The following is a 25,080-nucleotide window of genomic DNA, read 5'->3' as shown; positions in this document are numbered from 1 at the left end:
TGTTGTTCTTCAAATATTTTGTTGATTTTCTTCTCTTGCTTCTCTGCGTACAACTCACATCCCTTGCATCGCGTGCATCCCGTTCCTCGCGCCTCACCTTCGAGTAGCCTGCAGGTTGAGTTATTTTCTTGTTCCAGCTCATATTCTCTCTTCTGATCAGCCTTCTGCCTTGTTCATGGCTTTTGGGGTTTATCCTTGTTCTATTCCTCCTCCAACCTCCTTCCCTTGATACTTTATTTGTCGCAGTTTGCCCTTCTTCCTTTCCATCCACTTTTCTGCCTCCTCTCTCTCTTGTGGATTAAGATTTCTTGTCTTCATGTTTTATTCTACAGTTGCCATGTTTATTCTGTACTAGGGTTGCCAACTGTCCCGTATTAGCCGGGACATCCCTTATATTGGGCTAAATTGGTTTGACCGCCCTTGTCCCATATTAGGCCTGGGGGAGCACTGTAGGCCCGGGAGCCGCCTAACGGAAGTTGTGTAGGAACCCGCCTCCCGGCCCGGGCGGCTGCCATTGGTGGGGCGGGAGCACGTGGCCGCTGGCTGGGTGAGGTCACGTGGGACGCGGGGCAATGATGTCACCTTTTGACCCTTATTTGGGAGTGAGAAAGTTGGCAACCCTATTCTGCACAGTTGACTGTAGTGCTTTCCCATCATTGGACTTGTCTGGATTATTTGTCCCTGCATCCTTTGATTTGACTTAGGCCTATGCTTTTCTTTCTAGCTGGTGCTGAGATTTCTCATTGGTACAGTTCATCTAGTATGGTTTATCATAGCTGTGAGGTGAGAGGGGCAAAGGATAATGGCGAGGTTAACCTACTAATTACTGGGATCACTCACAATACATCTGTAAAATAATGTTTCAATTGCTCTACTCGATGCCCTGACTGATGAAGGCTTGCATGCCAAATGCCTTCTTCACTACCCAGCCTGTAATGCAAATGGCTAAACAGGCTTCGCAGCTTTGAGGGAGTTGTCCGCGAACTGGACCAGGTGTCACGCAAAAGCGTGTTCTTCTAGCCGAGCCCAAACATTTTTCCAAACGAGGAATTGTTTTTCTACGACTGCCTGCTTTTGTGTGACAGGCTGGGTAGTGAAGACGACAGCTGGCATGCAAGCCTTCATCAGTCAGGGCATCGAGTAGAGCAATTGAAACATTATTTTACAGATGTATTGTGAGTGATCCCAGTAATTAGTAGGTTAACCTATGATGAGCCTTTGACGACACTAGGCCTGCACTCGCTGCAGTTTAGAAGTATGATGGGAGGGGGGACCTCATTGAAACTTACCAAATAGTGAAAGGCTTGGATAGAGTGGATGTGGAGAGGATGTTTCCATTAGTGGGAGAGTCCAGCACCAGAGGAGGTCACAGCCTCAGAATTAAAGGGTGTTCCTTCAGGAAGGAGATGAGGAGGAATTTCTTTAGTCAGAGGGTGGTGAATCTGTGGAATTCTTTGCCACAGAAGGCTGTGGAGGCCGTCAGGGGATATATTTAAGGCAGAGATAGATAGATTATTGATTAGTACGGGTGTCAGGGGTTATGGGGAGAAGGCAGGAGAACGGGGTTAGGAGAGAGAGATAGATCAGCCATGATTGAATGGCAGAGTAGACTTGATGAGCCGAATGCTCCTGTCTCATAATCATCATCATACTTTATTAGCCAAGTATGTTTTGCAACATACGAGGAATTTACTTTGCCATACAGTCATACCAATAAAAAGCAACAGGACACACAAAATATATTTTCACATAAACATCCACCACAGTGACTCCTCCACATTCCTCACTGTGATGGAAGGTGGAGAAAAGTTAAATCTCTTCCCTTCTATGTTCTCCCGTGGTCGGGGGCCTCGAACCTTCCGTTGACGGGACGATCTTGGCTCCCGTAGCCCGCGTCGAGGGGGATCTCAGCTCCCTCGTGCCGGGCGATCGGACCCCGGGTCGGGGCAAGTCAAACCTCTTGCGCCTTTGGAGCTTCCCGACATCAGTCTCAGCCCGAGACTGCGAGCTCCCCGATGGTGAAATCCGCGGTTGGAGCGTCGATCCCAGGCAAGGGATCGCAGGCTCCGATGGTAAGTCCACTGCCCCGCGGTGGGGCTCAAAGTTAGTCTCGAGCAAGGCCGCCAGCTCCATGATGTTAGGCCGCAGAGCGACCGGAGATACGATCCGGAAAACAATCGCATCTCCGGCAAGGTAAGAGATTGAAAAAACGTTTCCCCCGCCCCCCCGCCCCCCCCCCCCCCCACATAAAACAAACCAGAGAACATTAACACATACTTTTAAAACACACTAAAAATAGCAATATGATCTTATGATCTCTGTGCTGTATCTTTAAACTAGAGTAAACTCAACGTCAAGGGAGAGTTAGATAGAACTCTTTGGGCTAAAGCGATCAAGGGATATGGGGACAAAGCATACGGGGAACTGATTGTGGATGATCAGCCATGATCATGTGGAATGGTGGTGCTGGCTTGAATGGCCTACTCCTGTCTATCGTCTATTTCACCTATTTTTCTGTGTTTCTATGTGCGTTGTGTCGGGCAGTACCTGAAGAGGTGTGATGCAGTGTGGATTGTGGCAGACGTCACACGAGCGGTGGATGACAAGACGGCCAAGGAGATGCTGGATGAAAGTCTTCGCCGCCAGCTGCTGATGGACGGTCAGGTGGGCTCCATCGCCTTCATCTGCACCAAGACCGACACGCACAACGTCACCGAGATCATGAGGTACCATCTGGGGACATCTGCTGGAGACGGTCGGTACCTAGCGGCACGGTGGGGCGGCGGAGCGCTGTCTGTACGGAGTTTGTACGTTCTCCACGTGACCTGCGTGGGTCTTCACCGAGATCTTCGGTTTCCTCCCACACTCCAAAGACGTGCAGGTTTGTAGGTTAATTGGCTTGGTAAATGTAAAAATTGTCCCTAGTGGGTGTAGGATGGTGTTAATGTGCGGGGATCGCTGGTCGGCGAGGACCTGGTGGGCTGAAGTGCCTGTTTACGTGCTGTATCTCTCAACTAAACTAAAATAAACTAGAGGCCACAGGGTTGTGTGGGCGAGTGGGTGTGGCTCTCGGGGGAAGAATGAGGAGGGAGGTTCAGTTTAGTTTAGAGATACAGCGTGGAAACAGGCCCTTCGGCCCACTGGTCGCACCGACCAGCGATCATCTGTGCTCTAGTTCAATTGTAAAGAATAGGGACCATTTACAGAAGCCAATTAACCTACAGATCTATGGGAGTAACTGGTGCACACAGAGTCTGAGCCGACCAGTGATCCCACACTATTCCACACGCTAGGACAATGTACAAGTTTAATCAAAGCCAATTAATCTACGCACTAAGGGTCATTTACAATTGACAAAGGTCAATTCATCAACAAACCCGTACGTTTTTGGAGCAGCCGGCAAAAAGCCCACACGGTCACAGGGAGAACGTGCAAACCTCATGTAGACAGCAGCCGTGGACAGGATGGAACCTGGGTCTCTGGCGCTGTAAGGCAGCAACTCTACACGCTGTGCCAACTAGAGGGAATTCCTGAGCATGGGGTGTTTGTGAATGAAGGCTCGCAAGCTGAGAGAGGTTGGCAGAGTTAGGGTTATTGGGCTAGGACATGTGGGTAGAAAGGCCTCTTATGCCCATCTGCCCGGCAAGGGCCTTGCAGTTCCCTCAGATCACTGTGGATCTGCTGTTAACGCCCTTTAGAATCATTCACCATAGATCCAGGCTCTTCGGTCCGACTTTTCCATGGCAACCCAGATGCTCCGTCTATTGGTCTGAAGAACCAATAGACCCGAAGCGTCACTTATCCATGTTCTCTAGGGATGCTGCCTGACCCGCTGAGTTACTCCAGCATTTTGCGTCTTTTCTTGGTAAACCAGCATCTGCAGTTGCTGTTTCTACATGTTCCCTCTAAGCTAGTACCATTTCCCTGCAGTTGACCCATATCGAGAACCAGAGGACATGGGTTTAAGGTGAGGGGGGGAAGATTTAATAGGGATCTGAGATGTAATATTGTCACGCAAAGGGTGATGGGTGTATGGAACGAACTACCAGAGGAGGTGGTTGAGGCAGGGACTATCCCAACGTTTATGAAACATTTACACATGCACATGGATAGGATAGGTTTGGTGGGATATGGGCCAAGTGCAGGCTGGTGGGACTAATGTAGCTGGGACATTGTTGGCCGGTGTGGGCAAGTTGGGCCAAAGGGCTTGTATACACGCTGTAACACTCTATGACTATCTCTCTGGACCTTCCCTATCCATGTACCTGTCCCAATGTCTTTTAAATGGTGTTATTGCACCTGCCTCAAACACTTCCTCCAGCAGCTCATTCCATGTACAGATCACCCTCTGTGGTCCGTAAATCTCTCCCCTCCCATCATACAACTATGCCCCTACTTTTAAAACCCTCTTAGATTTTTAGATTTAGAGATACAGCGCAGAAACAGGCCCTTCGGCCCACCGAGTCCGCGCCACCCAGCGATCCCCCAACACTAACACTATCCTACACACACTAGGGACAATTTTTACATTTTACCCAGCCAATTAACCTACATACCTGTACGTCTTTGGAGTGTGGGAGGAAACCAAAGATCTCGGAGAAAACCCACGCAGGTCACGGGCCACATCGAGTCCACATCACAAGATTAGACATTGTTCAGCCAGAGCTGAACGCACTTCTCGGTATCGGTAAACAGTTGTGTCTTGCTCTTGTGTGTGGTGGTGGAAAGATTGATGGAATCAGTGCCGTGATGTGAACGCTCTTTCCTTGACCTCACAACAGGGAGTGTGAAAGGTTTGTGGAAGTGGTGCGGCTCAGGACTGCAGGCTAAGGGGAAGCTGGTGGCTGGGACTCGAGGTCGGTGCTGGGTAACATGGGTCTCCCTTCTTCCAGGGCCCTCCCTCCGACCGATGTCTGCATCTCTCTGGAGGCTGACATTGCCCAGCTGAGGAAACAGATTGAACAGGGACAAGTGCTCCGTGAAACTTGGACATCAGAGCTGAAACGTGTAAGCTCCAGCAATCAGGTAACCATGACACGCTCACATCTAGCACAGCGTCTGGAATGTACCCTTGAATAAATATACTCTTGTGGGCAGCATGGTGGCGCAGTAGTTTTGCTGCCTCACAGCGCCAGACACCCGGGTTCGATCCTGACTACGGGTTCTTGGTTCTTGGTCCTCCAAAATATTCCAAATAGAATTTAAACTGGAGGTGGCGGAGTATGGACTTAAGCAAGAAGGGCTTCTTGGAGAAGAAGAGCTGCCTTAAATGTAGTTGCGTCTGGTTGAGTAACTATAGTAGGGTGAAAACTATTCCATGCTTTAATTGTGCGAGGGAAGAATGAATTGCTATACACATTTGTCTTGATAGCTGGTATCTCAAATTGAATCGAATGCCCTCGTCTGCTCCTGATAGGGTTGGGTTTGGTGTAGATGTGGTAATCTATGTCGAGCTGACCATTTAACATTTTGTAAAAACAGGTCAAACGGTGGGCTTTACGTCTGTCTTGGAGAGTGTTCCACCCCAATGAATGTAGAAGTTCGGTAACACTCGCTTCTCTCTCATTGGTATTTGTAACAAAACAAGCTGCCTGTCTTTGGACACGTTCGATGGAAGAAATGTTTCTATTTGTGTATGGGTCCCACGCTGCAACTGCGTAGTCCAAATGTGGTCTAACAAGGGGAAGTATAACTTCTCCTTGATAGAAGTTGAACAATGAGAAAAGTTGCGTCTCGGAAAATTTAGGACACCTGTTGCTTTCACCGTTGCATGATGAGTCTGACCATTCCAACGTAGATCGTTCTGTAATTTGATGCCAAGATACTTGGTCTATTTGGATTCTTCAAGGGTGGCACCAAGGACATTGTATGATGTTTTGCCTGGTCTCCTCCTCCTGGTGACACGCATGGTTTCACATTTGGAAGGATTGAACTGCATCCCCCATTGTTGTGACCACTCAACCATAGTATCGAGATCTTTTTGGAGAGCATCTTTATCATCAGCTGACTTACTTGGACGGTACAGCAAACAATCATCAGCGAATAATCTGGTCGTGCTTGTGACTTTTTCATGGATGTCATTAATGTAAAGCAAAAACAGATGAGGGCCCAGTACTGTGCCCTGAGGTGTACCACTTAACACTGGACGCCAAGCAGAGCTTTTTCCATTCACACACACGCGCTGAAGACGTGTTGTCAGAAAACTGGAAATCCATTATTTCGTGATTCGTGTTGTCAAGCTTCCGAAGCAGTCTCTGGTGTGGGATGACATCAAATGCTTTAGAGAAGTCTAGTACTACTAAATCCGTGACAACATTGCTGTCAAGGTTCTTGGCCAGGTCATTTGTTGTCAGGATAAGCTGAGACCCGCATGATCTATGCCTCCTACATGCATGTTGGTTGTCAGCAAGTATGCTATGTTTGCTAAGGTGTCTCATCAGATTACTGTCGATTATATGCTCCAGTAGTTTGCAGCAAGTGCTTGTTAATGAAACAGGACGATAATTAGCCGGGTTGGTGGTTGAACTCTTCTTAAAGAGAGGAGTGATGTTAGCCTTCCTCCAATCCAGCGGAACATCACCTGAGTCAAGCGACTGTTGGAAAATGAAGTGCAAAACAGGAACCAGTTCTTCGGCAGCGATCTTAAGGGCTTGATTCTGTATTTGGTCAGGTCCAATAGCTTTTGTTGTATTGATGTTGAGCAGTAACTTCTTTACACCTTCAAGCTCAATTTTAATAGCAGGCATATCAGCATATGGGCTGGGCGGTAGATCTGGGAATGATGAAGGCTCCGTGTCTTCACGGGTGAAAACGTGTTGAAATTGGTGCTGTCTGTATGGAGTTTGTACTTTCTCCCCATAACCACGTTGGCTTTCTCCAGGTGCTCCGGTTTCCTCCAAAGACGTGCAGGTCCATTGGTTAATTGACTTGGTTTTCATATAAATTGTCCATAGTAACTCAGCGGGTCAGGCAGCATCTCGGGAGAGAAGGAATGGGTGACGTTTGGGGTCGAGACCCTTCTTCAGACTGAAGAAGGAATGGGTGACGTTTCGGGTCGAGACCCTTCTTCAGTCTGAAGAAGGGTCTCGACCCCAAACGTCACCCATTCCTTCTCTCCCGAGATGCTGCCTGACCCGCTGAGTTACTCCAGCATTTTGTGTCTACCTTCCATTTTAACCAGCATCTGCAGTTTTTTTCCTATACATAAATAAATTGTCCCTAGTGTGTGTGTATGTGTAGGATAGTGTTAGTGTGCGAGGATCGCTGGTCGGTGTGGACTCAGTGGGCGGAAGGTCCTGTTTCCGAGCTGTATCTCTGAACTAAACTAAACTAAACACTTGCATGGGAGCAGGGAGACACTGACTGACTCAGACCATCACAGGAACTCATGAGGAATATTTATTTATCTGCAGGAATTCCCACAGTAATGCTTGTTTTTCTTTTGTCTCTTTTGTAGAATGGAGAAAAGACCAAGCAAATACGACTTGCTATCAAACAGCTGGACGTGGAGGTGAATGTTTCTGTCCTCGTTGTTGTCTAGTTTTCTCCTTCGGCCCACCTTAGTCCACGCCGATCACCCGTTCATACTAGTTCTATGTTATCCCACTTTCTCATCCACTCCCTGCGCACTAGGCACAATTTACAGTCGACCCTGACTAAAGGGGTGCTGGCTGTACGGAGTTTGTTCGTTCTCCCTGTGTCCGCGTGGGTTTTCTCCGGGTGCTCCGGTTTCCTACCACGCTCCAAAGATGTGCAGGTCTGTAGGTTAATTCGCTCGGAGTAAATGTAAATTGTCCCTAGGATTGTGTTAATATGCGGGGATCGCTGGTCGGTCGGTGCGCGTGGGCCGAAGGGCCTGTTGCCGCGCTGAATCTCTAAACTAAACTCAACACGTTAAAATGTTAAAATCCCATGTTAAAATTACAAAAATGTTAGTAAATTTGCAGATGACACCAAGGTTTGTGGACGGTGATCGAAGTTCACAACAAGACCTAGATCAGTTGGAAGGTAGGCCAAGAAATGGAGATTGGAATTTGCCACTGATGTGTGTGAGATGTTGCACTTTGGTGTGTCAAGCCACGTGTGTGAGATGTTGCACGTGTGTGAGATGTGGCACTTGTGTGAGATGTTGCAATTTGGTGTGTCAAACATCGTGTGTGAGATGTTGCACGTGTGTCAAACCACGTGTGTGAGATGTTGCACTTTGGTGTGTCAAAGCAGGGCAGGACAGGCACAGTAAATGGGAGAGCCCTGGAGAGTGTGTTGTAGAGTAGAGAGATCCAGGAGCACAGTTCCCCAAACGTCAGTTAGGTGGACAGTGCGGCAAAGTCATGGAGTGACACAGTGTGGAAACAGGCCCTTCATAGAGTTATGGAGTGACACAGTGTGGAAACAGGCCCTTCATAGAGTGATAGTGTGGTAACAGGCCCTTCATAGAGTCATAGAGTGATACAGTGTGGAAACAGGCCCTTCATAGAGTCATAGAGTGATACAGTGTGGAAACAGGCCCTTCATAGAGTGATACAGTGTGGAAACAGGCCCTTCAGCCCAACTTTCCCACACCGGCCATCATGTCCCAACTGCATTAGTCCCACCTGCCCGCGCTTGATCCATATCCCTCCAAACCTGTCCTATTCATGTACCTATCTAACTGTTTCTTAAATGTTGGGATAATCCTTGCCTCAACCACCTCCTCTGGCAGCTTGCTCCATACACCCACCACCCTTTGTGTGAAAAGGTTACTCCTCAGATTCCTATTAAATCTTTTCCCCTTCACCTTAAACCAAGTGGGCGGTCATGATGGTGCAGCGGTAGAGTTGCTGCCTTACAGCGAATGCAGCGCCGGAGACCCGGGTTCCATCCCGACTACGGGCGCTGTCTGTACGGAGTTTGTACGTTCTCCCCGTGACCCGTGTGGGTTTTCTCCGAGATCTTCGGTTTCCTCCCACACTCCAAAGACGTGCAGGTTTGTAGGTTAATTGGCTTGGTAAATGTAAAAATTGTCCCGAGTGGGTGTAGGATAGTGTTAATGTGCGGGGATCGCTGGGCGGCGCGGACCCGGTGGGCCGAAAGGACCTGTTTCCGCGCTGTATCTCTAAACTAAAACTAAAAGTGTTGGACATGCTGTCCTTGGTTGGGAAGGGCATTGAGAACAAGAGTCAGAACATCATGATGCAGCTGTACCAGTCATTGGTGAGACCACAATTGGAGTATTGTGTGCAATATCTGGTTGCCCAGCTGTAGATAGCACATATGCATTGGGAGGGTTTAAGAGGGCCAAATACAAACAAATTGGACTAGCCCAGTATACCAACTTGATCAATGTGGACAATGAGGCCTGTTTCCGTGCTGCATAGCTCTATGCCTTAATGACTCTGAGAAACCAAGTCCTGGAGGAATATCCTCCATGGAGGCTGCCTGACCTGCTGAGTCCCTCCAGCACTTTGTTTTCTGCCCTCCATTACTCTGGCCACTCCTCTGGTGAGCTCTGGGCCTTTTGAAAGCTGAAGATGAGATGGGGATCCCCTGAGACCGGATCACTGCATCTCAAAAAGTGCAGCAGCCCAACATTACCCCCTCGCATTCTGCACACTTCCCTCCAGCCCGAAAGTACTTGTTCACCACATTTTTACTGATCCCTGAGCCATGTGTATCCAAGTTCCCACCACCGCACGATACTCGGGTCAATAGGACATAGAAAAACACAACACAAAAACAGGCACTGTGCTGAGCACAAAGCCAGTTAAACTCCCCAGCCTGAACTTGATCCATACTCCTCCATTCCTTGCATCTCATAAGTGATAGGAGCAGAATTAGGCCATTCGGCCCATCAGGTCTACTCTGCCATTCAATCATGGCTGATCTATCTCTCCCTCCATCTCACCATAATGAAGAGGAATCTCTCTCTGCCTTAAAAATGTCCACTGACTGACAGAAGGCTCCACAGCCTTCTGCGGCAATGAATTCCACAGATTCACCGCCCTATGACTAAACAAATTCTTCCCCCCATCTCCATCTTTAAGGAACGTCCTTTAATTCTGAGGCTGTCACCTCTGGTTCTTGACTCTCCCACCGGTGGAAACATGCTCTCCACATCCAGGTGTGTCCATCTAAAATCATCCTCAAAGCCACTATCGTATCTGCCTCCACCACCTCTCCTGGCAGTGAGTTCCAGGCCCCCACCATTCTCTGTGTAAAAAAAACATGCCCCGCTCATACCCGATAAAACGTACCCCCTTTAACCTTGAAGCTATGCCCTCTCGTCTTTGACATTTCCGCCCTGGGGAAAATTGTTCTGGCCGTCTACCCAGTCTATGCCTCTCATAATTTTATGCACTTCAATCGGATCTGCCCATCGCCACCAGCACTCCAGAGAAAACAATCTACGTTCATCCAACCTCTCCTTACAGCCCCATACCCTCGAAACCAGGCAGCGTCCTGGTAAACCAGTTTAGTTTAGTTTAGTTTAGAGATACAGTGTGGAAACAGTCCCTTTCGGCCCACCGGGTCCGCGCCGACCACCGACATTAACACTATCCTACACCCACTAGGGACAGTTTTTACATTTACCAGGCCAATTAACCTACAAACCTGCACGTCTTCGGAGTGTGGGAGGAAACCGAATATCTCGGAGAAAACCCACGGGGAGAACGTACAAATTCCGTACAGACAGCACCCGTAGACGGGATGGAACCCGGGTCTCCGGCGCTGCATTCGCTGTAAGGCAGCAACTCTACCGCTGCGCCACCGTGACCACCCTCTCCAAATGCTGCCAACTTCTATAAATATTCATTCAGTCAAATACGTTCCTCTCAAAGAATGAAGTCAGTCGAGGCCCACCCATCACTGACTGATGCAGGGAGGTGGAGGGAGCTTCCTCTCGGGCACGTGGTTGGCAGGTTCATACTCAAGTTGGGAAAGGCTGTGTGTCACTTTACTCTCTCTCCCTCACTCAGTTGACTGAATTCCATCGAGAAGTGAGTGCAAAGCAGAGTGAACTCTCCCTGAATGCCATCGAGGCCCGAAATTCATTCTGTAAGCAAAAGATTCGTCTGAATTTCAAGAGGGGATTACAGGTAGGTGCCAAGGTTGAGTGTAGAACAGACTTCCCAGAATACTGTGGGGGGGGGGTGAGGGAACGCCGTACTGTGGGGAGGGGGGGTGAGGGAGCGCTGCACTGTGGGAGGGGCAGTGAGGGAGGGGCGGTAATGAGGGAGGGGCAGTGAGGGAGGGGCGGTAATGAGGGAAGGGCAGTGAGGGAGGGGCGGTAATGAGGGAGGGGCGGTAATGAGGGAGGGGCGGTAATGAGGGAGGGGCGGTAATGAGGGAGGGGCGGTACTGAGGGAGGGGCGGGTACTGAGGGAGGGGCGGTGAGGGAGCGCCGCACTGTGGGAGGGGCAGTGAGGGAGGGGCGGTAATGAGGGAGGGGCAGTGAGGGAGGGGCGGTAATGAGGGAAGGGCAGTGAGGGAGGGGCGGTACTGAGGGAGGGGCGGTACTGAGGGAGGGGCGGTGAGGGAGGGGCGGTAATGAGGGAGGGGCGGTAATGAGGGAGGGGCGGTAATGAGGGAGGGGCGGTAATGAGGGAGGGGCGGTAATGAGGGAGGGGCGGTAATGAGGGAGGGGCGGTAATGAGGGAGGGGCGGTAATGAGGGAGGGGCGGTGAGGGAGCGCCGCACTGTGGGAGGTGCAGTGAGGAAGGGGCAGTGAGGGAGGGGCGGTAATGAGGGAGGGGCGGTGAGGGAGGGGCGGTACTGAGGGAGGGGCGGTGAGGGAGCGCCGCAGTGAGGGAGGGGCGGTACTGAGGGAGGGGCGGTACTGAGGGAGGGGCAGTGAGGGAGCGGGGCGGCGAGGGAGGGGCGGTGAGGGAGGAAGCGCCGCGCTGTGGGACGGGTGGTGAGGGAGCGCCGCGCTGTGGGAGGGGGGGTGAGGGAGCGCCGCGCTGTGGGAGGAGGGGCGGTGAGGGAGCGCCGCGCTGTGGGAGGGGGGTGAGGGAGCGCTGCATTATGGGAGGGGGATGAGGGAGCGCTGCAATATGGGAGGGGCGGTGAGGGAGCGCTGCATTGTGGGAGGGGTGGTGAGGGAGCGCTGCATTGTGGGAGGGTGAGGGAGCGCTGCATTGTGGGAGGGGGATGAGGGAGCGCTGCATTGTGGGAGGGGGCGGTGAGGGAGCGCTGCATTATAGGAGGGGGGATGAGGGAGCGCCACACTGGGAGGGGCGGGGGTGAGGGAGTGCGGCACTGTGGGGGGGGTGAGGGAGCGCCGCACTGTGGGTGGGGGGTGAGGGAGCGCTGCATTGTGGGAGGGGGTGAGAGCGCTGCATTGTGGGAGGGGGGTGAGGGAGCGCAGCGCTGTGGGAAGGGCGGTGAGGGAGTGCTGTATTGTGGGAGGGAGGTGTGAGAGCGCTGCATTGTGGGAGGGGCGGTGAGGGAGCGCCACGAGGTGGGAGGGGCGGGGGTGAGGGAGAGTTGCAGAGCACAAAATCGAGTGTGTGGTTTCTGTAACACACCCCTTGGTCTGATGGCCGTCTAAATGATGCCACGCGCACGGTGCAAGAACCAGTGTCAGTGCCGGTTTGTTTTTGGTGTGTTCAGGATCTGAAGTCCCAGGTCACGGATGAAGATACGGAGAGCGATGAGGAGCCGGGGGAGAGCGATGAGGAGGATGAGGATGGTGATGTACAGGAGCCACATTCCCACATGGAATCACTGCTCCCTGTCTTCACTGTCAGCTCCACTGAGTACCTCAAGCTGAGGGACATGTTTCAACAAGATGGCCCCGCGCATGTGTTCCACAACATCGAGGACACAGGTCAGATCTCGCTGGGTCCAGTCACCCTCCCCGACACCTTCCCGCAGGGTGGGGGGGGGGGGGGGGGGCTAGGTTCAGGTTTATTATTGTCACACGTACTGAGGTACAGTGAAAAACTTTGTTTCACGCACTGTCCACTTAGATCAGGTGATACTAAACGTATGTACCAGATCTAGAGTCTGAAGGGTCCCGACTTAAAAGGTCGCCGATCCATATCCTCCAGACGGTACGGTGAAAAGCTTTTGTTGCGTGCTATCCAGTCAGCAGAAAGACCACACGTGATTACGATGAAGCCGTCCACCGTGTACAGACACGGGACAAAGGGAATAATTGGAGGTACAGCACCTCATGTTTTGCTTGGGCAGCTTACACCCCAGCGGTATGAACATTGACTTCTCTAACTTCAAATAGCCCTCGCTTTCCCTCTCTCTCCATCCCCTCCCCCTTCCCAGTTCTCCCACTAGTCTTCCTGTCTCTGACTACATCCTATCTTTGTCCCGCCCCCTCCTCTGACATCAGTCTAAAGAAGGGTCTCGACCCGAAATGTCACCCATTCCTTCTGCCTGACCCGCTGAGTTACTCCAGCATTTTGTGTCAACCTTTGATTGAAACCAGCATCTGCAGTTTTTTCATACACATGAAGGCGATAACGTTTAGTGCAAAGCTGTGCAATTAAAGATAAGTTTGAGGGTCCCCAGTGAGGTAGATGGGAGGTCAGGACCGCTGTCTAGTTGGTGATACCGTTGGGTCGTAAGCTACCCAAGCGGAAGACGAGGTGCTGTTCTGAGAGGCATTGTGACTGGGTGGCGTGTGGGGAGGGTGTGAGTTGGGCTGGGGAGTGGATGGGGAGGGTGGTAACAGGGAGACTGATGCTGGTGGGCGTTGGCTTGGTGCCCTGCAGAGATCCCGGAGGTGCAGAGGTTCGTCCATCGTACCACCCTGGCCCGGCAGGCGCTGGGCACCGAGGTAGTGATCCGGGATCTGGCCAGCTTCATCATCCACATCGTCACCTACCTGACCAACCGCAGAGCCCAGGTACGACAACCACTGATACAGTCGTGACTTTCAACAGATATATTTGCATGGATGTATGGAAGGGTTTAGAGGGAAATAGGACCAAATGAGCCCAGAATGCCAACTTGGGTTGGCATGGATAAGATGGGCCAAAGAGCCTGTTTTTGTCTGGTTTAGTTTAGTTTAGAGATATAGCGCGGAAACAGGCCCTTCGGCCCACCGAGTCCGTGCCGACCAGCGATCCCCGCGCACTAACGCTATCCTACGTACTAAGGCCAATTTACAAAAGCCAATTAACCTACGAACCTGTACGTCTTTGGGATGTGGGGTGAAACCAGGGCACCTGCAGGAAACCCTCGCGGTCACAGGAGGAGCGTACAAACTTCATGCAGACAGCGACCATACTCGGGATGGAACCCGGGACTCTAGCGCTGTGAGGCTGCAACTCTGCCGCTGCGCCACCATGCCTCCCCAGAGGGAAGGGGTAGGGGTGGGGGGGGAGGGGAGGCAGGAGGAACCTGTTGGAATGAGACCAGAGCCACTATGTGCTGTATCTGCCCAGCGCTCACCTGCTCCTACCTGTGTTTCCTCTCACTGTAAACTCTCCATCAGCTTTATAAAGCCCTAATTTAAGCCACATTTTAAAGTGTTGCGTGCAGTTCTGGTCACCCCATTAGAGAAAAAATGTGGAGGTTTTGTGGAGATTTTTGACTGTTCAGTTCTGGGCACCATGTTATAGGAAAGATATTGTCAAGCTTGAAAGGGTTCAGAAAAGATTTACAAGGATGTTGCCTGGACTAGAGGGTGTGAGCTACAGGGAGAGGTTGAGTAGGCTGGGTCTCTATTCCATGGAGCACAGGAGGATGAGGGGAGATCTTATAGAGGTGTACAAAATCATGAGAGGAATAGTTCGGGTAGATGCACAGAGACTGTTACCCAGAGCAGGGGAATCGAGGACCAGAGGACAAAGGTTCAATGTGAAGGGGAAAATATTTAATAGGAATCCGAGGGGTAACTTTTTCACACGGAGGGTGTTGGGTGTATGGAACAAGCTGCCAGAGGAGGTAGTTGAGGCTGGGACTATCCCAACGTTTAAGAAACAGTTAGACAGGTACATGGATAGGACAGGTTTGGAGGGATATGGACCAAGCGCAGGCAAGTGGGACTAGTGTAGCTGGGACATTGTTGGCCGGTGTGGGCGAGTTGGGCCGAAGGGCCTGTTTCCACACTGTATCACTCTATGACTCGATTAGCAAGGGTTACGGGGAGAAGACAGGCGGATAATCCCTGGAATGAGTGGGTTAACGTTTGTTGCTGAGCGTTTGACGGCACTGGGCCTGTACTCGCTGGAGTTTAGATGGATGAGGGGGGGGGGGGGGGGGGCCTCATTGAAATAGTGAAAGGCCTGGATGTGGAGAGGATGTTTCCACTAGTGGGAGAGTCTAGGACCAGAGGCCCTAAAAGGACGTTCTTTTGGGAGGGAGATGAGGAGGAATCTCTTTAGTCAGAGGGTAGTGAATCTGTGGAATTCAATTGTCACAGGCCAAAAGTCAATGAATATTTTTAAGACAGAAATTGACAGATTCTTGATTAGTACGGGTGTCAGAGGTTATGGGGAGAAGGCAGGAGAAAGGGGTTGAGAGGGAGAGATAGATCAGCCGTGATGGAATGGCAGAGTAGACCTGATGGGCCGATTGACCTAATCCTGCTCCTATTACTTATGAATTATGAGAGGAATAGCAGAATGCAACATGGATTGGAGGTTATTAGTTACAAGCATTGCATAATCTTGGGTTCTGATCCCTGGAGCGTCGGGGGTTGTGGGGTGATCTGATAGGAGTGTCAAATTATGAGAGGCATAGATAAGATAGACAGTCAGAACCTTTCCCCAGCGTGGAAATGCCAAAGGCTAGCAGGAAGAGTTTTAAAGGTGAAGAAGGGGAAAAAAATAAAAAAGAGATGTGTGGGACAGGTTTTTTTACAGAGTGGGAGGAGGGAGGGGAGAGAAAGGGGAAGGAGAGAAACGCGCTGTCTGAAGTACTGGTGGAGGCAGATGTGATAGGGGGCCTGTAGATGGCCATGGATATGTCCGAAGAGGGATATGGATCACGTGCGGGCAGATGAGATTAGTTTAACTTGGCATCTTGTTCGACGCTGAAGGACCTGTTCACAAGGTCAGAAGTGATAGGGGTGGAATTAGGCCATTCGGCCCATCAGGTCTACTCCGCCATTCAATCATGGCCGATCTATCTCTCCCTCCTAACCCCTTTCTCCTGCCTTCTCCCCATAACCCCTGACATCTGTACTAATCAAGAGTCTTTCTCTGCTTTAAAAATATCCATTGACTTGGCCTCCACAGCCTTCTGTGGCAAAGAATTCCACAGATTCACCAGCCTCCGACTGAAGAGTATAGTTTAATTTATTGTCACATGTGAACAGTGAAAAGCTTTTGTTTGTGTGCAATCCAGTCAAAGAAAAGACTATACACTATTACAATCAAGCCGTCCACACTACACGGGTAAGGGGCACAACATTTAGTACAAGATAAAGTCAGATTAATGATCGTTCAAAGGCCTGCAATGAGGTAGATGATAGGTCAGGACCGCTCTCTAGTTGGTGAGAGGATGGTTCAGTTCCCTGATAATAGCTGGGAAGAAACTGTCCCTGAATCTGGAGGTGTGCGTTTTTATACTTCTGTACCTCTTGCCCGATGGGAGAGGGGAGAAGAGGGAGCGAGACCGATCCTTGATTATGTTGCTGGCCTTGCTGAAGCAGCGTGAATTGTTTCATAGAGTGGATGTGGAGAGGATGTTTCCACTAGAGGGAGAGTTTAGGACTAGTGGGCACAGCCTCATAATAAAAAGGACACACCTTTAGAGTGGAGATGAGGAGGAATTTCTTCACCCAGTGGCTGGTGAATCCGTGGAATTCACTGCCACAGATGGTTGTGGAGGCCAAGTTATTGGGTATTTTTAAAGCGGAAATTGATAGGTTCTTGATTAGTAAGGGCTGGCGTCAAAGGTTACAACGAGCAGGCAGGAGAATGGGAGGATAAAATAGATCAGCCATGATCGAATGGAGCAGACTTGATGGGCCGAATGCAGCGTTAAGGGGGGCACGATAGACAATAGGTGCAGGTGGAGGCCATTCGGCCCTTCGAGCCAGCACCGCCATTCAATGTGATCACGGCTGATCATTCTCAATCAGTACCCCGTTCCTGCCTTCTCCCCATACCCCCTGACTCCGCTATCCTTAAGAGCTCTATCTAGCTCTCTCTTGAATGCATTCAGAGAATTGGCCTCCACTGCCTTCTGAGGCACGGTGGCGCAGCAGTAGAGCTGCTGCCTCACAGCGCCAGAGACCCGGGTTCCATCCTGACTAAGGGTGCTGTCTGTACGGAGTTTCTACCTTTTCCCCGTGACCGCGTGGGTTTTCTTTGAGTGCTCTGGTTTCCTCCCAAACTCCAAAATGATGTACAAGTTCATGGTTAATTGGCTTCGGTGAAATTGTAAATTGTCCCTAATATTTGTAGGGTAGTGTTAGTGTACAGTGATCGCTGGTCGGCACGGTCTCGGTGGGCCAAAGGACTTGTTTACGCTCTGTATCGCTAATGTCAAGAGAATGAATGGCCTAAATCTGTTTCTATGTTTTAGGGTCTTATGTTCCTGTGCTGTACAGTTCATTTCAGTTTAGTTTATTGTCACGTGTACCGAGGCACAATGAAAAGCTTTTGTTGCATGCGTACCAGCCAACAGAAAGACAATACATGATTGCAATCAAGCCGTAGACAGATACATGATAAGGGAATAAAGTTTAGTACAAGGTAAAGCCAGTAAAGTCTGATCAAAGATAGTCTGAGAGTTCCTGATGAGGTAGATAGTAGTTCAGCACTGCTCTCTGGTTGTGGTAGGATGGTTCAGTTGCCTGGGAAGAAACTGTCCATGAATCACCCAGAAATGTGCAAGATCAACAGAGGAATAGATCGGGTGGATGCACAGAGTCTCTTGCCCAGAGTAGGTGAATCGAGGACCAGAGGACATAGGTTTAAGGTGAAGGGGAAAAGATTTAATAGGAATCCGAGGGGTAACTTTTTCACACAAAGGGTGGTGGGTGTATGGAACAAGCTGCCAGAGGAGGTAGTCGAGGCTGGGACTATCCCACCATTTAAGAAACATTTGGACAGGTTGGGAGGGATATGGGCCAATGATGGGCAGGCAGGACTGGGGGTCGTTGGCCGGTGTGGGCGAGTCGGGGTGAGGGGCATGTTTGCCCACTGTATGGCTGTCTAATGTGGAGGTGTGTGTGTGTTGTACGTTGGGTGTAGGCTGCCTTGTGCCAGGCTCAGCTGCGAGGGGTCGTGCAGGACGGCCTGTCCCGTGTCCAGGAAATCTTCCAGCAGGTAGCCGAGGACTGCAGCCACGATGTCAACAGCTCCTTTGCCACCATCAAAGCTCAAGTCAACGTGGGGAGGAAGGTGGCGCTGAGGAGCAGTGCGGAGACAGTGCATCGCTGGGGCTTGCGGGTCAGTCAGCGCTCTCTTTATGTTCTCGTCCTGGAAGGTATGCGCAAAATGCTGGAGTAATAGATAATAGACAATAGGTGCAGGAGGAGGCCATTCGGCCCTTCGAGCCAGCACCGCCATTCAATGTGATCATGGCTGATCATTCTCAATCAGTACCCTGTTCCTGCCTTCTCCCCATACCCCCTGACTCCGCTATCCTTAAGAGCTCTATCTAGCTCTCTCTTGAATGCATTCAGAGAATTGGCCTCCACTGCCTTCTGAGGCAGAGAATTCCACAGATTCACAACTCTCTGACTGAAAAAGTTTTTCCTCATCTCCATTCTAAATGGCCTACCCCTTATTCTTAAACTGTGGCCCCTTGTTCTGGACACCCCCAACATTGGGGACGTGTTTCCTGCCTCTAACGTGTCCAACCCCTTGATAATCTTACACGTTTCGATAAGATCTCCTCTCATCCTTCTAAATTCCAGCATATACAAGCCTAGCCGCTCCAGTCTTTCAACATATGACGGTCCCGCCATTCCGGGAATTAACCTAGTAAACCTACGCTGCACACCCTCAATAGCAAGAATATCCTTCCTCAAATTTGGAGACCAAAACTGCACAGTACTCCAGGTACGGTCTCACTAGGGCCCTGTACAACTGCAGAAGGACCTCTTTGCTCCTATACACAACTCCTCTTGTTATGAAGGCCAACATTCCATTGGCTTTCTTCACTGCCTGCTGTACCTGCATGCTTCCTTTCAGTGACTAATGCACTAGGACACCCAGATCACGTTGTACACCCCCCCTTTTCCTAACTTGACACCATTCAGATAATAATCTGCCTTTCTATTCTTACCACCAAAGTGGACAACCTCACACTTATCCACATTAAACTGCATCTGCCATGCATCCGCCCACTCACACAGCCTGTCCAAGTCACCCTGCAACCTCATAGCATCTTCCTCACAGTTCACACTACCACCCAGCTTTGTATCATCTGCAAATTTGCTAATGGTACTTTTAATCCCTTCATCCAAGTCATTGATGTATATTGTAAATAGCTGGGGTCCCAGCACCGAGCCTTGCGTTACCCCACTAGTCACTGCGGTCCCAGCACCGAGCCTTGCGGTACCCTACTAGTCTCTGCCTGCCATTCTGACTCAGCATGACAGGCAACATCTCTGGAGAGAAGGAATGGGTGATGTTTCGGGTCGATGTCGTAGTGGGTCTGACTCCTCCACAGTGTCACAGAGTTATCGAGCACCGAATCTGACCCTTCGGCCCATCTTGTCCATGCCAACCATGTTGGCATTCTGGGCTAGTCCCATTTGCCTGTATCGAGACCATATCCCTCGAAACTGCACTGCAAGGGCCAGGAAGCGAGCAGGCAATATCGTCTCTGACCCCTCTCACGCTGGCCACAAACTCTTTGAAGCACTTCCCTCTGGAAGGCGACTCCGGACTGTCAAAGCAGCCACAGCCAGACATAAAAACAGCTTTTTTCCCCACGAGCAGTAGCTCTGCTCAACAGCCAAAAGTCTGTAGCCTCCTTTTGCTCTGGTATTTTATTTCATTCTTCGCATGTTTAAACTATAATGTTTTATTCTTAATGTTTTATGTCTTATTTTTAATTGTTTACTGTATGTCGTGTTGTTACTTGCGAGCAAATTCCTTGTTTGTTTGTATACATCCTTGGCCAATAAAATTTCTTCAATTCAATTCAATTCAAACCTTTCCCTTCCGCATATCTGTCCAAATGTCTTTTGAAAGTCCTCACTATATCCACATTCGTTGCTTCCTCTGGCAGCTCATTCTAGATACGGACTACACTCTCAGTGAAAATGCTTCCCCTGAGGTCCCTCTTAAATCTCCCCCTCTCACCTGTGCCCTCTAGTTTTAGAAAATGACTGTGAGCATTCACTTTACCCATGCCCCTCACGATCTTGTACATCCTCAGCCTCCTACACTCCAAAGAAAAAAGTCCCAGCGCGTCCAACCTCTCCCGATAACTCAAGCCCAGGTGCACACTTGCTGCACCCTTTTTGTGTCTACCTTCGATTTATGCCAGCATCTGCAGGTTTTTTTCCTACTGGTCTTGGCATCATGTTTGGCACATGCATCAAAGAGCTGTATTACATTTTTTTAATTTCATGCAGTGTCAGAATGTTTGGTAAGCAGGGGGTCAGGCTAATTGAGGCACAGAGCAGGGGGGGGTGCAGGTTTCTTCCACACAGTGAAGAGTCAGGATCTGCGACAACGCAGTCTGGAAGGGGCAGCCAGCTCTACAAGAAGCATCGAAGGGAATTGGACAATGGAAAGTGAAAATGCACGGTGGCACAGCGGTAGAGTTGCTGCCTCACAGTCACAGCTACTGGGAGCATTTAAAGCTGTGAGGTGGCGCAGCTGGTAGAACTGCAGCCTCCCAGCGCCAGAGACCCGGGTTCGATCCTGACCTCTTTGGCGCTGTCCGCAGGGAGTTCGCACGTTCACCCCGTGACCGCTTGGGGTTTCCTCCGGGTGCTCCGGTTTCCTCCCGCATTCCAAAGACGTGCAGGTTCGTAGGTTGATTGGCTTCTGTAAAATGCCCCTAGTGTGTGTAGGATAGAACTGGTGTGTGTAGGATAGAACTGGTGTGTGTGTAGGATAGAACTGGGTGTGTGTAGGATAGAACTGGTGTGTGTAGGATAGAACTGGTGTGTGTAGGATAGAACTGGTGTGTGTAGGATAGAACTGGTGTGTGTAGGATAGAACTGGTGTGAACGGGCGATCGATGGCCAGCACGAACTCGGTGGGCTGAAGGGCTTATTTCCGCGATGTATCTCCACACTGAGCTAAACTATTTACAGGGGAGTGGGGAAAAGGGCAAGAACTAACAGGAGACAGGTTCTCCGAGTGTTATTTCAATGGTCTCGGTGAAGAAGGGTTGAGACCCGAAACGTCACCCGTTCCTTCTCTCCAGAGATGCTGCCTGACCCGCTGAGTTACCCCAGCTTTCTGCGTCTCCCTTGGGCTGAGAGACCTCCCTGTGTGAGGTGTTATCTCCAGGGTATTTGAGGGCTCTGACACCGTACCTTTCTCCGAGCAGCCCCCCTGCGGGTTATACCGTACGCCACCTACAAGGCGACCTGCACCCGCAATGGCATCTACTCATCTACCGCCTGTGGCACCATCGACTTCAACGAAGAACTCAGCCGTCCCTTGCTCACACAGCTGCAGATGGTCTGGATCGATGAGTTCAGGTAAGTGATGGCATTCAGGAGAGGGGGGGGGGGGGGGGGGGGTTGCGGGAGAGGTCGGGAACTGGGAATGGCAGGACGTGTTGGTTTAGTATTGTCACGTCTACCGATAGACAGTGAAAACGTTTGCCTGCTCTCCACCCAGTCAACCCACACTGTATGTGCAGGAAGGAACTGCAGGCGCTGGTTTACACCGAAGACGGACACAAAATGCTGGAGTGACTCAGCAGGACAGGCAGCATCTCTGGAGGGAAGGAATGTGTTGTTTTGGGTCGAGACTGATGAAGGGTGTCGACCCGAAACGTCACCCGTTCCTTCTCTCCAGAGACACTGCCTGACCCGCTGAGTTGCTCCAGCATTTTGCGCCTAGCTTCAAATCACACTATACAAGCAAGTCACACACGTACAACAGGTAGTGCAAAGAGAGAAACACCAGAGCGCACAGTATGGTGTAACAGCGTTACAGTCACAGAGAGAGTGCAGAGAAAAATGGTTGGCGTTTATCATTGTCACACATGGAGTTGGTGCAGATAAATAAGAGATAACAGGGGCGTTGCGGTGGCGCAGCGGTAGAGTTGCTGCCTCACAGCGCCGGAGACCTGGGTTCAATCCTGACCACGGGTGCTGTCTGTACGGAGTTTGTACGCTCTCCCCGTGACCACATGGGACTGCGTGGGTTTTCTCCGGGTGCTCGGGTGTCCTCCCACACTCCAAAGACGTGCAGGTTTGTAGGTTAATTGGCTTGGTGTAAGTGTAAATTGTCCCTAGTGTGTCGGGTAATGTTAGTGTGCTGGGATCGCTGGTCGGCGCGGACTCACTCGGTGGGCAGAAGGGGCCTGTTTCTGCGCTGTATCTCTAAACTAAACTAAGGTGGTCTTGGCATTGCGTTTGGCACAGACGTTGTGTTGTACCACTCTATGTTCTATATACTAAAGTACAGTGTAAGGTTTGTCTTGCATGCCATCTAATCAGAGCAGATGTATAATACATACATACAATCAAGTCAAACCCAGTACAATAGGTGGGTCAAAGGGGGAGGTACAGAGTGCAGAATATACAGTGCCCTCCATAATGTTTGGGACAAAGACCCATCATTTATTTATTTATTTATTTGCCTCTGTACTCCACAATTTGAGATCTGTAATAGAAATTGTCAGATTTTAATAAAGGGTATTGCAGGCAAAGGATATGCAACAAAATAGTAAACGTGACTACTTTCATTTACATGACATTGCTGTGTCCCAAACATTATGGTGCCCTGAAATGGGGGGGAACTATGTATAAACACAGCTGTAATTTCTACATGGTGAAACCAAAATGTATAAAAATGGCCTTTATTAAAATCTGACAATGTGCACTTTAACCACACGTGATTTTTGTCTATTACAAATCTCAAATTGTGGAGTACAGAGGCAAATAAATAAATGATGGGTGTAGGTCCCAAACATTATAGGGGGCACTGTAGTTCTCAGCATTGTAGCGCATCAGTTCCACAGACAAAGACCAATGTCCACGATGGGGTGGAGGTGAATCGGACAGTAGCCTCGCTCATGGAAGGGACCGTTCAGAAGCCTGATAACAATGGCACTGGGGTGAAGGGAAAGTGGTGTGGGAGGGGGGGGGAAGAGGTGTGGGAGGAGATGGGGAGAGCAGAGGAGGGGTGAAGGATGGTGGGAGGTGCATGCAAGGGGAGGGGGAGGGGGGGGGAGTAGAGGGAGTGGGGTGCGAGAGTGGGGGAGGATGGGAGTGCTTGGTTAGGAGTGACTGCGAGAGTGGGCTGGTGGGGACGAATAGAGGAGTGTGGGGGTGGACGAAAGAGGGATGGTGCAAACAGTTCCAATAAATGGTTTCCCAATCCGACCGCCCCTCCCCCCTCACCTCCGACCACTCCTCCCCCGCTCTCTCCCCCCTCCCCCCTCTTCCCTCCCCGCTCTCCCTCCTTCCCCCTCTCTCTATCCCCCCTCCCTCTCTCCCCCCTCCCTCTCTCCCCCTCCCTCTCTCCCCCCTCCCCTCTCTCCCCCTCCCTCTCTCCCCCTCCCCTCTCTCCCCCTCCCTCTCTCCCCCTCCCTCTCTCCCCCTCCCTCTCTCCCCTCCCTCTCTCCCCTCCCTCTCTCCCCCCTCCCTCTCTCCCCCTCCCCTCTCTCCCCCTCCCTCTCTCCCCCTCCCTCTCTCCCCCTCCCTCTCTCCCCCCTCCCTCTCTCCCCCTCCCTCTCTCCCCCTCCCTCTCTCCCCCTCCCTCTCTCCCCCCTCCCTCTCTCCCCCTCCCTCTCTCCCCCTCCCTCTCTCCCCCTCCCTCCCCCTCCCTCCCTCCCCCTCCCTCCCTCCCCCTCCCTCCCTCCCCCTCCCTCTCTCCCCCTCCCTCTCTCCCCCTCCCTCTCTCCCCCACACCTCTCTCCCCCCTCCCTCTCCCCCTCACCCTCTCTCCCCCTCCCTCACCCTCTCCCCCCTCTCGCTCCCCCCCTTGTGCAGTGAGTCTGTGCCGCAGGCCTGGAGAGGTTTAAGGTTGCCGTTGTGGAGAAATTGAAGAGCTTCGTCACCGACCTGCTCCGGAGACTGCAGCAGATAAAGAGTGATGGCCGTGCGGTTGAATACATCCTACAGCACCACCTCACCTCTGTGCATGCCAAGGTCAGTGACCAGAGCAGGCCACAGGAGCTCAGTGATCACCCACCGCCTTTACATTTTAGAGATACTCTGAGCATACACCATGCATCACGCCACTTTCTCAGGCTGCTCCATGGCCCATAGACGAACAGGCCTGGAGGTCATTGGCTTCTGTAAAATTGGTACTAGTGCGTAGGGTAGACAATAGACAATAGGTGCAGGAGGAGGCCATTCGGCCCTTCGAGCCAACACCACCATTCAACGTGATCACAGCTGATCATTCTCAATCAGTACCCCGTTCCTGCCTTCTCCCCATACCCCCTGACTCCGCTATCCTTAAGAGCTCTATCTAGCTCTCTCTTGAATGCATTCAGAGAATTGGCCTCCACTGCCCTTCTGAGGCAGAGAATTCCACAGATTCACAACTCACTGACTGAAAAAGTTTTTCCTCATCTCAGTTCTAAATGGCCTACCCCTTATTCTTAAACTGTGGCCCCTGGTTCTAGACTCCCCCAACATTGGGAACATGTTTCCTGCCTCTAACGTGTCCAACCCCCTAATAATCTTATACGTTTCGATAAGATCTAATAATCTTATACGTTTCGATATTGTTAGTGTTAGTGTGCGGTGATCGCTGGTCGGCGTGGACCCGGTGGCTGAAGGGTCAGTTTCCGCGCTGTATCTCTAAAGTCTAAAATAAGGAATAGGAGCCATTCGGCCCATCAAGTCTACACCACCATTCAATCATGGCTAATTTATTTCTCCTCCTAACACCATTCTCCTGCCTTCTCCCATAACCTATCTAACGTCTACATATTAAAGTCGGGATGGAACAAACAAATGACTTTAGTTACATGAAAGGTTAATCCATGAGCACTATTTATTGTCTAATCGCCCAGCTGTGTCCTTAA

At 50.9% G+C, this 25,080-nt stretch overlaps 1 protein-coding gene across 1 annotated transcript in view; it reads left to right on the top strand.

Moving 5' to 3' along the window:
* The window catches only part of LOC144608211 (uncharacterized), a 78,808-nt gene extending 54,621 nt beyond the window's left edge, over window positions 1–24,187 (top strand). The window contains exons 12-20 of the mRNA XM_078425771.1: window positions 2,545–2,726; window positions 4,893–5,025; window positions 7,457–7,510; window positions 10,956–11,075; window positions 12,592–12,808; window positions 13,710–13,843; window positions 18,147–18,344; window positions 21,415–21,568; window positions 24,035–24,187. Coding sequence (XP_078281897.1) covers window positions 2,545–2,726; window positions 4,893–5,025; window positions 7,457–7,510; window positions 10,956–11,075; window positions 12,592–12,808; window positions 13,710–13,843; window positions 18,147–18,344; window positions 21,415–21,568; window positions 24,035–24,066 — 1,224 coding nt within the window. The 3' untranslated portion in view covers window positions 24,067–24,187. The remainder of the gene's footprint in view (window positions 1–2,544; window positions 2,727–4,892; window positions 5,026–7,456; window positions 7,511–10,955; window positions 11,076–12,591; window positions 12,809–13,709; window positions 13,844–18,146; window positions 18,345–21,414; window positions 21,569–24,034) is intronic.
* Window positions 24,188–25,080: the final 893 nt, after the last annotated feature.

This window comes from Rhinoraja longicauda, chromosome 2 (assembly GCF_053455715.1).
Source record: "Rhinoraja longicauda isolate Sanriku21f chromosome 2, sRhiLon1.1, whole genome shotgun sequence".
Taxonomy (NCBI): Eukaryota; Metazoa; Chordata; class Chondrichthyes; order Rajiformes; family Arhynchobatidae; genus Rhinoraja; species Rhinoraja longicauda.
Note: the sequence above shows the minus strand (reverse complement) of the source record. Positions and strands in the feature narration are given on the sequence as shown.